Below are 18,343 nucleotides of genomic sequence, written 5' to 3'. Positions count from 1 at the left end.
ATAAATTTCACATGCTGTTGTGCAAATGTAATAGACAACAAGTGGAAATTATAGGCAATTAGCAAGACACCCCCAATAAAGGAGTGGTTCTGCAGGTGGGGACCACAGACCACTTCTCAGTTCCTATGCTTCCTGGCTGATGTTTTGGTCACTTTTGAATGCTGGCGGAGCTTTCACTCTAGTGGTAGCATGAGACGGAGTCTACAACTCACACAAGCGGCTCAGGTAGTGCAGCTCATCCAGGATGGCACATCAATGCGAGCTGTGGCAAGAATGTTTGCTGTGTCTGTCAGCATAGTGTCCAGAGCATGGAGGCGCTACCAGGAGACAGGCCAGTACATCAGGAGATGTGGAGGAGGCCGTAGGAGGGCAACAACCCAGCCGCAGGACCGCTACCTCCGTCTTTATGCAAGGAGGAGCAGGAGGAGCACTGCCAGAGCCCTGCAAAATTACCTCCAGCAGGCCACAAATGTGCATGTGTCTGCTCAAACGGTCAGAAACAGACTCCATGAGGGTGGTATGAGGGCCCGACGTCCACAGGTGGGGGTTGTGCTTACAGCCCAACACCGTGCAGGACGTTTGGCATTTGCCAGAGAACACCAAGATTGGCAAATTCGCCACTGGTGCCCTGTGCTCTTCACAGATGAAAGCAGGTTTACACTGAGCACGTGACAGACATGACAGAGTCTGGAGACGCCGTGGAGAACGTTCTGCTGCCTGCAACATCCTCCAGCATGACCGGTTTGGCGGTGGGTCAGTCATGGTGTGGGGTGGCATTTCTTTGGGGGGCCGCACAGCCCTCCATGTGCTCGCCAGAGGTAGCCTGACTGCCATTAGGTACCGAGATGAGATCCTCAGACCCCTTGTGAGACCATATGCTGGTGCGGCTGGCCCTGGGTTCCTCCTAATGCAAGACAATGCTAGACCTCATGTGGCTGGAGTGTGTCAGCAGTTCCTGCAAGAGGAAAGCATTGATCCTATGGACTGGTCTGCCCGTTCCCCAGACCTGAATCCAATTGAGCACATCTGGGACATCATGTCACGCTCCATCCACCACCGCCACGTTGCACCACAGACTGTCCAGGAGTTGGCGGATGCTTTAGTCCAGGTCTGGGAGGAGATCCCTCAGGAGACCATCCGCCACCTCATCAGGAGCATGCCCAGGCATTGTAGGGAGGTCATACAGGCACGTGGAGGTCACACAAACTACTGAGCCTCATTTTGACTTGTTTTAAGGACATTACATCAAAGTTGGATCAGCCTGTAGTGTGGTTTTCCACTTTAATTTTGAGTGTGAATCAAATCCAGACCTCCATGGGTTGATACATTTGATTTCCATTGATAATTTTTGTGTGATTTTGTTGTCAGCACATTCAACTATGTAATGAAAAAAGTATTCAATAACAATATTTCATTCATTCAGATCTAGGATGTGTTATTTTCGTGTTCCCTTTATTTTTTTTGAGCAGTGTATATTAGTAACATTCCACAGAAGAGGCCACTAGAGGGCAATTTGGTCACTATACTGCAGGAAACGTGCTACATGCATTTATTGGTGTTGTTTCTGACCCAGTCAACAGGAGAAAGACATGGGACACGCAAGAGAAGTTTTGTTTGTTGACAGTCGAGGGCCTCCACCTGTCTCCTTGATACAGCCTCTGACCAAAACCAAGCAGAGGTCAATGCGGACACCTGAAAAGTCAAAGGTACCGCAAAGCATTTAACTCCAGCTGTACCAAGGGTGCGTTTCCAGAAAGCCTTCTAGCTGACATCACACCTTGTTTATCTTGACAACCCAGCTGCACAGAGATGAAAAGTCATGCTAGAAATAAAGGACAATGGTAGCGACGGGGCTTTCCAGAAACTCACTCCAGTTCATTTAGCAGACTATGCTACGATGTCGATAATGAGGTAATAATATGAATATGAACATATCTTGTGTGTGATTGGTTTTGTATGATTTCAATAGACTGTAAGGGAGAGAAGAGAGAGTGATGTGAAGCTGAGCCTGAAGACTGCAGTTGATGTGTCCACCCCTGCTGGAGTGGTCAAGATACTGATACAACAGACTGATAAACTGAGCTCTAAAGACCTAAGGGAAGGTACCTGGACAACTTTCACACCAGTAATCAACTTTCACACCAGTAATCAACTTTCACACCAGTAATCAACATACATTAGATTTTCTCTAAGAGATAAGAGAGTGTCATTCAAAAATCACTTAATGTATAGGGGGGAGAAACCCGGTTTGTTGGATGACTTGTTTGCTAGTGTGACTGAAAGCTCTCAGATGATTCAAATTCTGGAATGCTTAATTCATTGCCATTTGGGTCTGCTGCAGACTGTATTTGCTGCTACTAAGTTACAAATATATATTTGTTTACAATTCAGCCATGATGTCCCAACCTAAGCTGGGCCTCCAGACAAGACAGATGAAGGAGGCGTTCTTTGAGACCAGGGTTCAACAGGACATCCAGGAGGAGAGAGCCAATCATCTCAGATGGTGAGGAACCATAATTTACTCACGTTAATAATCATAAACAGCCTTATTCTAAAATTGATGAAATTGTTTTTTTCTTCATCAATCTACAAAGCAAAAACAGGTTTGAATTTGTTTTTGCAAATGTATTAAAAATATCACATTTACATAAGTATTCAGACCTTTTACTCAGTACTTTGTTGAAGAACCTTTGGCAGCGATTACAGTCTCGATTTTTCTCGGGTATGATGCTACAAGCTTGGCACACCTGTATTTGGAGAGTTTCTGTCACGCGTGCTCCCCCTGTCTGGTGTTCGAGGGCGTCATGCGGCCCATCATTACACACACCTGTCACCATCATTACGTGCATCAGCGCAATATGGGACTCACCTGGACTCCTTCACTTTGTTGATTGCCCCCGCTATATCTGTCTGTTCCTCAGTTTGTTCCCTTGTCAGCATTAATGTCATTATGATTTTCATGTCCAGACACTGTCTTGTCTTGTTTCATGTCTGTTTATTAATTAAATGTTCACTCCTTGTACTTGCTTCTCATCTCCAAGCGTCTGACCTCACAGAATGCTGACACCAAAATTTGAAGCATCAGGGAGTTTTTGTTGGTCACGTCGGGTCCGGGTGCCGCTGCCGGAGGAGCCTGGGGTGCCTCAGTTGGCTTGTGTGGCTTCCACGCCTTAGCTGGTTCGAGAAGTTCCCTTGCCTTGGTTGGCTCAGCAGGCTCCCATCCCACATCATGCCTCAGCCGGCTCGTTGGGCTCCCACGCCTCAGCCGGCTCATCAGGCTTCTATCCCACATGTCTCACCCGGCTCGTCAGGCTCCCACACCTCAGCCGACTCTTCAGACTTCCACTCTTCAGCTGGCTCGTCAGGTTCGCCCAGGTGGGACGTCGGGTGGCGCCACTAGGGGGTGGGGGGGGGGGGAGTACTGTCAAACCTGCTCTCGCTCCCCCTCTCTGGCGCTCGAGGACGCCAAGCGGCCCATCATTACGCACACCTGTCACTATCATTGCATGTATCAGCGCAATATTGGACTCACCTGGACTCCATCACTTTGGTTATTGCCCTCTCTATATTTGTCTGTTCCTCAGTTTGTTCCCTGTGTCAGCATTAATGTTATGTTTTTGATGTCCAGACGCTGTCCTGCCTTGTTTCATGTCTGTTTATTAATTAGATGTTCACTCCCTGTACTTGCTTCCCGTCTCCAAGCGTCTGTCCTCACAGTTTCTCCCATTCTTCTCTGCAGATCCTCTCAAGCTCTGTCAGGTTGAATGGGGAGCGTTGCAGCACAGCTGTTTTCAGGTCTCTCCAGAGATATTAGATCAGGTTAAAATCCGGGCTCTGGCTGGGCCACTCAAGGACATTCAGAGACGTGTCCTGAAGCCACTCCTGCACTGTCTTGGCTGTGTGCTTAGGGTCGTTGCCCTGTTGGAAGGTGAACCTTCGCCAATGTCTGAGGTCCTGAGCGCTCTGGAGCAGGTTTTCATCAAGGATCTCTCTGTACTTTGCTCCGTTCATATTTCACTCGATCCTGACTAGTCTCCCAGTCCCTGCTGCTGAAAAACATCCCCACAGCTTGATGCTGCTACCACTATGCCTCACCGTAGGGATAGTGCCAGATTTCTTCCAGACGTGACACTTGGTATTCAGGCCGAAGAGTTCAATCTTAGTTTAATCAGACCAGAGAATCTTGTTTCTCGTGGTCTAAGTCCTTTAGGTTCCTTTTGGCAAACTCCAAGTGGGCTGTCATGTGCCTTTTACTGAGGAGTGGCTTCAATCTGGCCACTCTACCATGAAGGCCTGATTGGTGGAGTGCTGCAGAGATGGTTGTCCTTCTGGAAGGTTCTCCCATCTCCACAGAGGAATTCTTGAGCTTTTTCAGAGTGACAATCAGGTTCTTGGTCACCTACCTGACCAAGGCCCTTCTTCCACGGTTGCTCAGTTTGGCCAGGAAGCCAGCTCTAGGAAGGGTCTTGGTGGTTCCAAACTTCTTCAATTTAAGAATGATGGAGGCCACTGTGTTCTTGGGGACCTTCCAGACATTTTTGGTACCCTTCCACAGATCTGTGGCTTGTCACAATCCTGTCTCTGAGCTTTATGGACAATTCCTTTGACCTCATTGCTTGGTTTTTGCACTGTCAACTGTGGGACCTTATATAGACAGGTGTGTGCCTTTCAAAATCATGTCCAATCAATTGAATTTGCCACAGGGGGACTCCAATCAAGTTGTAGAAACATCTCAAGGATGATCAATGGAAACAGGATGCACCTGAGCTCAATTTCGAGTCTCGTAGCAAAGGGTCTGAATACTTATGTAAATAAGGTATTGAAAAAAATATTTTAATCAAATTTGCTACATTTTCAAAAATTTCGATTTGTCATTATCAGGTATTGTGTGTAGATTGATGAGGGGAAAATGTATTAATCAATTTTAGAATAAGGCTGTAACGTAACAAAATGTGCAAAAGTCAAGGGGTCTGAATAATTTCCGAATGCACTGTACAGTCATGGCCAAAGGTTTTGAGAATGACACAAATATTAATTTTCACAAAGTCTGCTTTCTCAGTTTGTATGATGGCAATTTGCATATACTCCAGAATGTTATGAAGAGTGGTCAGATGAATTGCAATTATTTGCAAAGTCCCTCTTTGCCATGCAAATGAACTGAATCCCCCCAAAACATTTCCACTGCATTTCAGCCCTGCCACAAAAGGACCAGCTGACATCATGTCAGTGATTCTCTCGTTAACACAGGTGTGAGTGTTGATGAGGACAAGGCTGGAGATCACTCTGTCATGCTGATTGAGCTCGAATAACAGACTGGAAGCTTCAAAAGGAGGGTGGTGCTTGGAATCATTGTTCTTCATCTGTCAACCATGGTTACCTGCAAGGAAACACGTGCCGTCATAATTGCTTTGCACAAAAAGGGCTTCACAGGCAAGGATATTGCTGCCAGTAAGTTTGCACCTAAATCAACCATTTATCGGATCATCAAGAACTCAAGAGAGGGGTTCAATTGTTGTTAAGAAGGCTTCAGGGCTCCCAAGTAATTCCAGCAAGCGCCAGGACCATCTCCTAAAGTTGATTCAGCTGCGGGATCGGGGCACCATCAGTACAGACCTTGCTCAGGAATGGCAGCAGGCAGATGTGAGTGCATCTGCACGCACAGTGAGGCGAAGACTTTTGGAGGATGGCCTGGTGTCAAGAAGGGCAGCAAAGAAGCCACTTCTCTCCAGGAAAAACATCAGGGACAGACTGATATTCTGCAAAAGGTACAGGGATTGGACTGCTGAGAACTAGGGTAAAGTCATTTTCTCTGATGAATCCCCTTTACGATTTGTTTTGGGCATCCAGGAAAAAGCTTGTCCGGAGAAGACAAGGTGAGTGCTACCATCAGTCCTGTGTCATGCCAACAGTAAAGTTTCCTGAGACCATTCATGCGTGGGGTTGCTTCTCAGCCAAGGGAGTGGGCTCACTCACAATTTTGCCTAAGAACACAGCCATGAATAAAGAATGGTACCAACACATCCTCAAAGAGCAACTTCTCCCAACCATCCAGTTTGGTGACGAACAATGCCTTTTCCAGCATGATGGAGCACCTTGCCATAAGGCAAAAGTGATAACTAAGTGGCTCGAGGAACAAAACATATTTTGGGTCCATGGCCAGGAAACTCCCCAGACCTTAATCCCATTGAGAACTTGTGGTCAATCCTCAAGAGGCGGGTGGACAAACAAAACCCCACAAATTCAGACAAACTCCAAGCATTGATTATGCAAGAATGGGCTGCCATCAGTCAGGATGTGGCCCAGAAGTTAATTGACAGCATGCCAGGGTGGATTGCAGAGGTCTTGAAAAAGAAGGGTCAACACTGCAAATATTGACTCTGCATCAACTTCATGTAATTGTCAATAAAAGCCTTTGACACTTATGAAATGCTTGTAATTATACTTCAGTATTCCATAGTAACGTCTGACAAAAATATATACAGACACTGAGGCAGCAGACTCTGTGAAAATTAATATTTGTGTCATTCTCAAAACTTTTGGCCATGACTGTAGATTACCGTATCTATGATTATGTACTAAATGTCATAGGTCACTCAAACTGTACTGTAGATAAATGTATTTTTGATTAAGGCAAGTTCACCTTGGGAAGGACCCTGTCTCGACACAGACCAAAATGCAGGTTTTGGAGGAGAGAGATGTTGCAGATTATGAATATATGGTAAGATTTGTAACTTATCATGATAGTTATAATAATCATAAAACACTGTTGCTGTATGTTGTATATCTGACATATTTCATGTTTTCCTCTGCTCTGGCTTTGTTTTCTCATCACTTGGGCAACCAGTTTTTCTCCGGTTTGCATACCATATTGTTACTATGTTTTATATACACATTACCAAAAGTACGTGGACACCAACTATATTCAGAGTTTTATTGAGAACAGCCAGTAAATGTATAAGTAGTAACTTTTCCTTAGATATACAACATGAGGCTGTAATGTCAGAGGGAGCTGCTGCTATTGCTGTTTCTTCTAAAGGGGAACAGATGACAGATCTCTCTCAGGACACTTAACAGCACTTCCTCTCCCCTCTCTCTGTTTATTGGCTGTATTTACTGTGTTCCTTACAGGCCACCATTGTTTTTAGAGAGGCCAACCACTCCACTTGGGGATTGGATAAACTCCTTTCAAGTGTTTTCTCTGGAATCTGGAGCTCAGGCCAGAAACCGAAACAGCCTTTATACCTCTTCCCTATGCCTTCTGCTGATCTGTGTTTCATACATTTGTGTAACAGAGGTAGTTTAGTGACCTTTCTAGTGTGATGATCAGTAACCTTAGCTGAGACTTGAAGAGTTGCATTGGCTCCCAGAGCAAATGTCTAGGCGTTTGGCTTAGTGGGCTAATGCATTCTCCCGGGATTGATCCCTGTTAGTCACACTTGCTCGTATTCTAAACATGATGAACCCCGTCTTAATTGAACGTCCGTCTTAATTCCAGGTTAGAAAAGGAGAGGTGCGGGAGGAGAGGGACTTTGCTAGAGGCCAACCTAAGCTCTCTACCAGACGGGTCCTGCGTAACACAGGCCAGGTAAGCATGTCAAAGTCAAAACGGACCTGTTTGCCTTTAAAATGGCATCAAATGGAATGTAATATAGCTCCCCCCCCCCCCCCCCCCGAGTATGAGAGCTGCTTGTTTCCATTTTCTTTTTCACAATCAAAACGTCTGTTCTGTTTGCACCTTCCAGGCACCGGTGGGCACGCCTTCCTTTCGCATGTACTCCAGCAGTCATCTGGAGATCAGGCAGAGAGCTCTGAGGCTCTTCCAGCAGGCAGCCCGCAAGGTAGAGTACTTAGCCCTCTCTCTTTCACTCTATTGGCCCTGTAGGCATAGAGTGCCTCATTCCAGCCCACTCAACACAATGGTTTTTCACTCACAAGCCAAAACCACAAGCCAAAACCCTGTGTGATGGTGTGTATACTCACTATGATAACGATCTTAAGCCATACCATAAGATGGTGTAGTAGTAGTTTTGTAGTGGGGCACAGTCCAGTCTAATGAAAGTAGTAAGAAGCTAAGAATAGACATTCCCTGTAGTATGTCTGGGATGGGAATTCCTAAGGTCAGTTATATTTAATGATGTGGCCTACATTTGAATAAATTCAACCAAATGCCAAACTGTAAAACCAGTATGTTATACAATACCTCATAGGCAGTTGGAAAGCTGACAATGTCCAAGTCCTGGTTCTCTTTAATATCATATTTCTCCCAAAGCATACTTGAAAATATATATATATATTTTTGTATTTATATCATTCTCTATTTGAGCAAGAAAGATGTGCTGCAACAGATGTCATACAGCACGAAGAGGGTTTACTTATAAACATGCATAACCTTTCGAAACAACACAACTTCTAAGTGAGTGTACCATGTGTTTCAGGTGGTGATTCAATGTCGTGTGAACAACAGACTGGTCTCGTTGAGAAGGCTGACTCGAAGCTTGAAGCGCCTGTCCACAGGAGTAAGAGGTATTGCACTGTTGAGACCCCAAAGGGCAAACGTGTTCTCTATTTGACACAGGCATATGATCAAAATACATATCTGAACGATGCAGCACACACATTTGTTGTGCCAAAATAAAAATCTATCTTAAAGTTATTTTACCCCCAAGTCATTGTGATGTTGGAAGCGAGCAAGATGCATGCATTTTTCTGTTTCAGTTGAGGAGGAGACCTTTCATCTCCCGAAGATCTCACCAGACAGCGTGATTCCGTTCACATTCCCTATCTTCTCTCTTCCTAACCAGTCTGATGAACTGGTAAATGCAGTGCGCTTTGATAAAAAGCCATCTTGTTCTTGCGTGGACTACTTGCAAAGAAGGAACACTGATTTGATTTGCCCAGTAGTTTGTATTCATTGAAATGATTTAGTGAAAATGACCATAACGTTGTGTTGGCCTTGTACTTTATGCCCAGGCTCCCAATGCATTGGGTGCCATCCCTGTTAGGCCTATTGAGGTCCTGGTCAAACGACACACTCCATTCTTCAATCTGAATGTACGTTTACGTGAGAGGTCTTTGCCTGAATAAAGAATCATTGATATTGCTTCTACACTAACAACTAGCCATCTTTGCCTTTCTGTCACAGCTGATGATGACAGGGATTTTCCTTGGAAATTGTACAGTAACATGCTCACTTGTGTCCCATTACGTGTGTTGTTTTTCAAGGTTCCCCAGCACTACAAGTTAATGGGGTACCAGCCTGTTTTGGCCTTTGAGGCTGCCGCTAGCTACATTCCCCCAACCCAGCCCAGGACGCTATGCACTGGGGCACAGGTGAGCCAAGAGACAACTCACCAGCAACACTGTGGGACACTTACATTGGTGGTGTGTAATACACAGATGCATTTATACAAAAGCAAATAAATCAAAGTCAATCTTTTAAGCCTTTTATGAGATGATAAACAAGTGATATAACATAAACAATGTAATAGAACAGCAATAACCTTGAGAACGGAGAATGGTTCGATTGATTACTTAATGGTGTCACTGTCAGAGACTAGGATCTACTCTGCTCCTCTGACATCCAATAGCGTGTTTGTATTTGCTCAAACTGATACAGCAATAACCTCATTGTTTATGGAATCCAACCATAAAAATAAAAAAAATGTTCCTATAGTTTCCCATGGTTGACAAGACCATGACAAGACGACCATTGACCACCCTTCTCCATAGCTCATGGTCCCCACTTAGCTCTCATCATACAAGCACTTACTCATTTATGGACAGCTCTCCATAGCAAACTCTTTACCACAACATGACTTATTATAGAAACATCCTACAACTGTCAGATCTGATCTTACTTTAGGACAACGTCAAGTAGGATTTTTGCAATTGCAGAACTAGAGCTTCTAACTGATTGGCCCCATCTCATTGATATGATTTTGATAGTATATATCTGCTCTTGCCAGCATGGCTGTTATACAAGACTGATACATCTTTTACATTTTTTTCTCTGCTGGATCTTATTCATTAGGAAACACTGTAGGAAAACATTTTGTAACGGAAAACAAAAATGTATGTTTGGTATTGAACATGTTCAGGTCGTCTCTCATGTTTCAGTCTTTCCTTCGGTTTCCTAATGCACTGGTTGCTTGTGTGGTTGTGTCCCTGTCTTTCAGGATGAATTGTTGCCCAGAGTGATCCGTTCTCCCTCGGGGTGTGCAGTGGCCAAGCCAGAGGGCGAGGAGGATGTGGAGCAAGAGGACGAGTGTCCCAGTCTGAGCTTCACGGCCCCCACCGCCCTGCTGAAGCCTCCCTACGCCCACCCCCTCAGAATCTTTGTAAGGCAATATCACAGAATATGATAGAACACATGTATTTATTTATTTACAGTATATCAGTGGAGGCTGGTGGGAGGCGCTATAGGAGGACGGGCTCAGTGTAATGGCTGGAATGGAATATATGTAACGGTATGAAACACATCAAACATATGGAAACCACATGTTTGAGTCCGTTCCACTTTTTCTATTCCATTCCAGCCATTACAACAACCCAGTCCTCCTATAGCTCCTCCCACCAGCCTCCACTGCTGTATATATATAAATGTGTTCTATTTTACATATCTACAGTATGGACCACATCTATGTCATATCTCTAGTAATAATGATTGGTGTTACTATCATGCATAGTGTTGGAAATGTTTTGTTGGAATCTCTGTCCTGATGATTCCCACAACAGCTGTTCCTCTTCTCAATAGTGGAATCATCGACTGGGCCTGAGAATATCGATAATTGTGAATAATTGTACACTGTTCATGTTCCATACTGGACTTTGTTCTGCTCTGTAGAACCCAGCCCCCGGTCTCCATGCCTTCAAAGCAGACCCCCTCTACCTAGAGTGTGATCTGGACTTCCACCTGTGTCCACTGCCCCGGTACACCATCCCAAAGCCCTCTGTGTTTGGAATGCACACCCCCAGCACTCAGAAGACATTTTTGGACCGAACAGTAAGTCTCTTTCATGTCAACAGGAGTTATTCATTTAAAAAAATCTTACATTTTTGTGTACTAGCATTGCATTTCTATATAATTAAAATATAATTTAAAAAAATAATAGAATAGAATACCTTGAATGTTCCCACAATATGGACATTTGTAGTAAACTAAAGCCAAAGCCGTTTTTACAACAATTACACTGTGTTCTTTATCCTGATCAAATTGCAGGATGTGATCCGAGGTGTGATGACCTGGAAGAAGTTCCCATCGGCTGCCCTGGCCGCTCTGTCCAACACTCCCACACTCACCAGTAGCTGGGCCCCGCGCGTGTAAGGCTCCAGTAACACAGCTTTATAGGGCTGTCTACCATTCACACAACACATACAGCTGCGTAGAGAGACCGCTAAAGTGACTTAACGAATCATGATGTACTAACTCATCTATACTATGTGTTCTTGAGCAAACAGTACAAAGTATAGGCTGTTGTTCTTCACACACAACTGAACACTTTTCTTAATAGCTTATCTTGTTTGATCCTCTTGTTTGACCAGCCAAGGTGTCATGGTACTGGGATGCTATGGTTAGGTAGATAGCACAGGAGGTTGGTGGCACCTTAATTGGGGAGAATGGGCTTGTGGGAATTCCAGGAGTAGAATCAGTGGAATGGTATCAAAAATATCAAACACATGGTTTCCATGGTTTCCAGGTGTTTGATGCCATTCCATTTGCTCTGTTCTGGCCATTATTATGAGCCGTTCTCCCCTCAGCAGCCTCCTGGGGGAGATAGTTAGTTAGGGTGGTTTGCTATTATATTCAGATTGTCCATTGATTACAGATAACTTCAATGAAGGCACCGCACGCAACCAGTAAGTTCTTGTACCAACACAGGACTTAAAAAACCTCCTACCCTTCCTCAGAGCATTTGACTTGACGAACGTGGAAAACCCTTTTGCTCCTTGGGAAGTACACTGTAAGTTATAAACTCAGCAAAAAAAGATACGTCCTCTCACTGTCAACTGCGTTTATTTTCAGCAAACTTAACATGTGTAAATATTTGTATGAAAATAACAAGATTCAACAACTGAGACATAAACTGAATGTTCCACAGACATGTGACTAACAGAAATGGAATAATGTGTCCCTGAACAAAGGGGGGGGGTCAAAATCAAAAGTAACAGTCAGTATCCGGTGTGGCCACCAGCTGCATTAAGTACTGCAGTGCATTTCCTCATGGACTGCACCAGATTTGCCAGTTCTTGCTACCCCACTCTTCCACCAAGGCACCTGCAAGTTCCCGGACATTTCTGGGGGGGAATGGCCCTAGCCCTCACCCTCCGATCCAACAGGTCCCAGACATGTTCAATGTGATTGAGATCCGGGCTCTTTGCCGGTCATGGCAGAACACTGACATTCCTGTCTTGCAGGAAATCACGCACAGAACGAGCAGTATGGCTGGTGACATTGTCATGCTGGAGGGTCATGTCAGGATGAGCCTTCAGGAAGGGTACCACATGAGGGAGGAGGATGTCTTCCCTGTAACGCACGGCGTTGAGATTGCCTGCAATGACAACAAGCTCAGTCCGATGATGCTGTGAAACACCGCCCCAGACCATGACAGACCCTCCACCTCCAAATCGATCCCGCTCCAGAGTACCGGCCTCAGTGTAACACGCATTCCTTCGACAATAAATGCAAATCCAACCATCACCCCTGGTGAGACAAAACCGCGACTCGTTAGTGAAGAGCACCTTTTGCCAGTCCTGTCTGGTCAGCGACGGTGAGTTTGTGCCCATAGGAATGTTGTTGCCAGTGATGTCTGGTGAGGACCTTTCTTACAGCAGGCTTACAAGCCCTCAGTCCAGCCTCTCTCAGCCTATTGCAGACAGTCTGAGCACTGATGGAGGGATTGTGCATTCCTAGTGTAACTCGGGCAGTTGTTGTTGCCATCCTGTACCTGTCCCACAGGTGTGATGTTCGGATGTACCGATCGTGGTCTGCCACTGCGGGGACGATTAGCTGTCCATCCTCTCCCTGTAGTGCTGTCTTAGGCGTCTCACAGTACAGACATGGCAATTTATTGCCCTGGCCACATCTGCAGTCCTCATGCCTCCTTGCAGCATGCCTAAGGCACGCTCACACAGATGAGCAGGGACCCTGGGCATCTTTCTTTTTTCAATAGAAAGGCCTCTTTAGCATCCTAAGTTTTCATAACTGTGACTTTAATTGCCTACCGTCTGTAAGCTGTTAGTGTCTTAACGACCGTTCCACAGGTGCATGTCCATTAATTGTTTATGGGTCATTGAATAAGCATGGATAACAGTGTTTAAACCCTCTACAATGAAGATCTGTAAAGTTATTTTCATTTTTACGAATTATCTTTGAAAGACAGGGTCCTGAAAAGGGGACATTTCTTTTTTTGCTGAGTTTAGGCCTTCCACAAACTTCCTCCAGCTGGCTCAGTGTGTTTGTGTGTGTCCACTTCTTCTAAGGATGTTCTTGCTGGCTTCATCTCTGCCTCCAGATCATTTGAATGGCTAATCCTAAACTGTAGCACATTAACTACAGATCCAGACCAGTGCAAGTCTCACAGACAGACTGATGAATGGAAACACAGTGATTTACTTCATATTTACAGGGTGAGGGGGGACCGGTACTCTGTTCCCTTGTGTAAGAACTATGGCCATGGTGCAGACTCCTTTCTGGAATCCATTCCAATGCCAGTGTTACTAAGAGCCAGCGCTATATCCTCTGCTTTGTTGAAGTAGTGTCCAAACAAGTCCAAGTGAAATGTTGCCTATACAGTTAAGGTAGGCCTCTACACCAAACCATAGGGCTGCCTAGTCATCTGACCTGAAGATATTGGAAACATCAACAGAATGTTATTCTGTATGTTTATACTCAGCTGTACAAGATGGGCTGAAAGTTGAGATAATTGACTGACTCAATGACTCAACTCTGTGTACCAGTCCTTTAATGGTCTACGAGTCTCTATCACCTGACCGTGTGTTCCACCAGGTCTGACCCCTTCAACAGTGACATTCTGCCCACCCTGGCGCCCACAGCTCTGAATGGCCTTCCAGAAGATATGACAGAGGAGCTACTGGATGGACAGTAAGCACTAACACACGCTGACAGACAGACGGACTGAAAGTAACAGGAATCCATTTCAGAGGGTTTGTGTGACTGATGTGTTTTACCAGATCTGAAAGCACGGGAGTATCTCTCACGCCTGAGATGATCCGAGCCGAGTTTCCCCTGCCAGAGAATGTACCTTCCACTCCCAGACAGCTGAAAGACGACAGCTTTAAAGATGACAGCAGGTATACTGTTCACACACACACACACACACACACACACACACACACACACACACACACACACACACACTGCAGGACTAGGAGCATCATGCATCTGTGTTTCCACTAAATTAACCTCTAATCCCTATGAGGAATACTGGCATTTAATTTAGCCTACAACTCAATCATTGTGTCTTCCCTTGAGTAATTGCCAATTGTCATCAATCAATAACTTGAATTAGCATTTTTGTCACGCACTCCATTTTCTGTTTCTTCCTTCATGTTTGGTTTGTCATTATCTCTGTACATCTACTGACGGTGTGGCATGCTAATTGTTTGTAATTCGATTTGTCAAAAATCATATTATAATCAAATGATCTCTTCTAATTTGGCTAAAATAATGACGTTACATCAGCATGACGCAGAGATAGTCAAGAGACACAGAATTAGAATGCTGTTGCTGTACTACTGTCCCCTTGTGGCCAGGTTGGGATTGTAAAAGAGGATGTTAGATGAAGGTAAGATAAAAGGTGGAGATAACAACAGCTCATTGTGCTTCTCCTCCACTAGTTCCCTGAGTCCCTGTAAAACTCCCCAGATGATGCCTCTCAGTACAGCAAACATCTCCAGGTGAAAACAACACAACACCTATCCCTTCCACTCAGCATCTGGTGTCAACATCATCTACTGACACAGACTCACGCACGCACAAACAAACACACACACATTTCTTCCTCTCTCTCTCTCTCTCTCTTTCTAATCTAAGACATATCTCTTTTTTATGTAATGGAAGATTTCAAAACCAAGAACAATAGGTATGATTATTCATATTTGTAAAACTTTTACTCATAACTTCTACAGGGAATCAAGAGAGCAGCAGCTGGAGATGTTTCTGAAGTCTCAGACCAATAGACTTGGTGCCAAGGTGATGGCGCGACTCAACCACCTGAATATTGTGGGCAAGGCTAATTCACCCTCTACACCAGAGAATAAATAGTGCTATATTTGTTATGAGGCACTAAGGTTGATGCAGGAAATGTCAGATTACAGTACCAACATACATTGACTGATATATTTCATATAATACATTTCACTGTAAAATATATCATTACTGTAGCTGCTAAGTGCTATTGTATAGTTACCACACCACTGATGCTGTGCCCATTGTCTTGCATTGACACTGACCAATTCATCCAAGGACATTTTCATTTAAAACAGTCTTTATGTACTTTAAAGTTTGGCTTCTTGTTTTATTTAATTGATGACAGGCCTTTCTGGCAAATAAAATAATTGATAAAGGAATGATTCCAAATGAATACCTGTATGTCATGGATCCACAGTTAAAGCAATCTCTATTGCACTCCACACTGCTCTTTCTCACCTGGCCAAAAGGAACACCTATGTGAGAATGCTATTCATTGACTACAGCTCAGTGTTCAACACCATAGTGCACTCCCAGCTCATCATTAAACTAAGGATCCTGGGATTAAACACCTCCCTCTGCAATTGGACCCTGGACTTTCTGAAGGGCCGCCCCCAGGTGGTGAGGGTAGGCAAAAACACAAACGCCATGCTGAACCTCAACACGTGCCCCTCAGGCGTGCCTGCTTAGTCTCCTCCTGCACTCCCTGTTCACCCATAACTGTGTGGCCACGCACGACTCAAACATCTTCATTAAGTTAGCCGATGACACAAAGGATCGTGGTAGGCCTGATCACTGACGATGAATGAGACTACAGGGAGGAAGTCAGAGACCTGGCAGTGTGGTGCCAGGACCACAACCTCTCCTTCAACGTCAGCAAGACAAAGGAGCTGATAATGGACTACAGGAAATGGAGGGCTGAGCACGCCCCTATTCACATCGACGGGGCTGTAGTGGAGCGGGTCGAGCGATTCAAGTTCCTTGGTGTTCACACATCACATAGTCCAAACACACCAACACAGTCGTGAAGAGGGCACGACAACTCCCCTTCCCCCTCAGGAGGCTGAAAAGATTTGGCAAAAAGTTCTACAGCTGCACCATTGAGAGTATCTTGACTGGCTGCATCACCGCTTATTATGGCAACTGCTTGGCATCTGACTTGTAAAGGTGCTTACAGAGAGTACATCACTGGGGCCAAGCTTCCTGCCATCCAGGACCTCTATACCAGGCGGTGTCACAGAGGAAGGCCCTAAAAATTGTCAAAGGCTCCAGCCACTCTAGTCATAGACTGTTCTCTCTGCTACCACACGGCAAGCGATACCAGAGCGCCAAGTCTAGGTCCAAGAGGCTTCTAAACACATTCTACCCCCAAGCCATAAGACTCCTGAACATCTTGTCAAATGGCTACCCAGACTATTTGCATTGCCCCTCCCCTCTCCACACCACTGCCACTCTCTGTTGTCATCTATGCATAGTCACTTTAATTAACTCTACCTACATGTACATACTACCTCAACTAACCGGTGCCCCCGCACATTGACTCTGTACCGGCACCCCCAGTATATATTGTTATTTTTTACTGCGGCTCTTTAATTACTTGTTACTTTTATCTCTTATTCTTATCCGTATTTTTTGAAACTGCACTGTTGGTTAGGGGCTTGTAAGTAAGCATTTCACTCTAAGGTGAACCTGTTGTATTCGGCGCAAGTAACTAATAACATTTGATTTGATTTGACACCAGATAAGACATGAGAATTTCACCAGATAGGACAGACTGGCCCTAGCCCCCCCGGCACATAGACTATTGCAGCATAGAAACTCGAGGCTGACATCACTAAGAGGTAGAATATATACAGTAGAGAAAGCAATAGTGGTCCTAAAACTGAACCTTGAGGAACACTGAAACTTACCCTTAATTTGTCAGAGGAAAAACCATCCATTGATAACTTTCCGACAGATAAGATCTAAACCAGGCAAGAACTTTTCTGTGTAGACCAAATTAGGGTTTCCAATCTCTCCAAAAGCATATAGTGATCGATGGTGTCAAAAGCGGCACTAAGGTCTGATGCCATTAAAAGGTACCACCTTCAGAAGCTTTTAAAAACATTTTGTTGAGAGGAATGGGAAATTTGATATAGGCCAATAGTTTTTTAAAACATTTTCTGGGTCAAGGTTTGGCTTTTTCAGTAGAGGCTTTATTACTGCCACTTGTAGTGAGTTTGGAACACATTCAGAGGATAGGGAGCCATTTATTATGTTCAACATAAGAGGGCCAAACACAGGAAGCTGCTCTTTTAGCCGTTTAGTTGGAATAGGGTCCAGTAGGCATGTAGAGGTTTAGAGGCCATGATGACCATTTTCGTGAATGTGTCGAGGGATACAGGATAAAAAAACGTTAGTGTCTCCATTGATCCTAGGTCCTGGCAGTTCTGTGCAGACTCAAGAGGAGACTGTAATTTGCTTTCTAATAATCATTATCTTTTTGTCAAAGAAGTTCATGTATTTGTTCATCCTCACTTGAGGAACGCTTCTTTTTGACAATATAAAAAATAAAGGTTGGATTATTTTTATTCTACTCAATCAGGTTGGAAAAGTAGGCTGATCGAGCAGCAGTGAGGGCTCTTTGATATTGCACGGTACTGTCTTTCCAAACTAGTTGGAAGACTTCCAGTTTGGTGGAGCGCCATTTCCTTTCCATTTTCTGGAAGCTTGCTTCAGGGCTCAGGTATTTTCTGTATACCAGGGAGCTACTTTCTTGAGATAAATGTTTTTTTGTTTTTAGAGGTGCAACTGCATCTAGGGTATTATGCAAGGTTAAATTTAGATCCTCGTTTAGGTGGTTAACTGATTTTCAACTCCTATGTCCTTTGGTAGGTGGAGGAAGTATGGAAGGGCATCTAGGAATCTTTGGGTTGTCCTAGAATTTATAGCGCATCTTTTGATGATCCTTGGTTGGAGTCTGAGCAGATTATTTGTTGTAATTTCAAATGTACTAAAATGGTGGTCCGATAGTCCAGGATTATGAGGAAAAACATTTAGATCCACAATATTTATTCCATGGGACAAAACTAGATCCAGGGTATGACTGTGGTATGACTGCGTAGGTCCGGAGACATGTTGGACAAAACCCACTGA

At 44.5% G+C, this 18,343-nt stretch overlaps 1 protein-coding gene across 1 annotated transcript; it reads left to right on the top strand.

Moving 5' to 3' along the window:
• The first annotated feature begins 1,573 nt into the window (after window positions 1-1,573).
• On the top strand, window positions 1,574-15,602 carry LOC115133103 (cilia- and flagella-associated protein 221). The gene is made up of 17 exons (XM_065025179.1): window positions 1,574-1,706; window positions 1,970-2,102; window positions 2,392-2,503; window positions 6,631-6,718; window positions 7,496-7,585; window positions 7,743-7,838; window positions 8,436-8,523; window positions 8,716-8,813; window positions 8,971-9,051; window positions 9,223-9,330; window positions 10,176-10,337; window positions 10,844-11,002; window positions 11,219-11,319; window positions 14,006-14,101; window positions 14,191-14,310; window positions 14,857-14,916; window positions 15,148-15,602. The coding sequence occupies exons 1-17, from the start codon at window positions 1,590-1,592 to the stop codon at window positions 15,281-15,283; spliced, it is 1,845 nt and encodes a 614-aa protein (XP_064881251.1). The 5' UTR covers window positions 1,574-1,589; the 3' UTR covers window positions 15,284-15,602.
• The last annotated feature ends 2,741 nt before the right edge of the window (window positions 15,603-18,343 follow it).

Source organism: Oncorhynchus nerka, linkage group LG2 (assembly GCF_034236695.1).
Source record: "Oncorhynchus nerka isolate Pitt River linkage group LG2, Oner_Uvic_2.0, whole genome shotgun sequence".
NCBI lineage: Eukaryota > Metazoa > Chordata > Actinopteri > Salmoniformes > Salmonidae > Oncorhynchus > Oncorhynchus nerka.
Note: the sequence above shows the minus strand (reverse complement) of the source record. Positions and strands in the feature narration are given on the sequence as shown.

Excerpts from the sequence above, each read along its gene's own strand:
- LOC115133103 (XM_065025179.1), top strand. The coding sequence starts at position 1,590 with ATGGGACACGCAAGAGAAGTTTTGTTTGTTGACAGTCGAGGGCCTCCA. Across the intron at positions 1,707-1,969 it reads GGACACCTGAAAAGTCAAAG|ACTGTAAGGGAGAGAAGAGA; the intron begins GTACCGCAAAGC and ends TGATTTCAATAG. Across the intron at positions 7,586-7,742 it reads TCCTGCGTAACACAGGCCAG|GCACCGGTGGGCACGCCTTC; the intron begins GTAAGCATGTCA and ends TGCACCTTCCAG.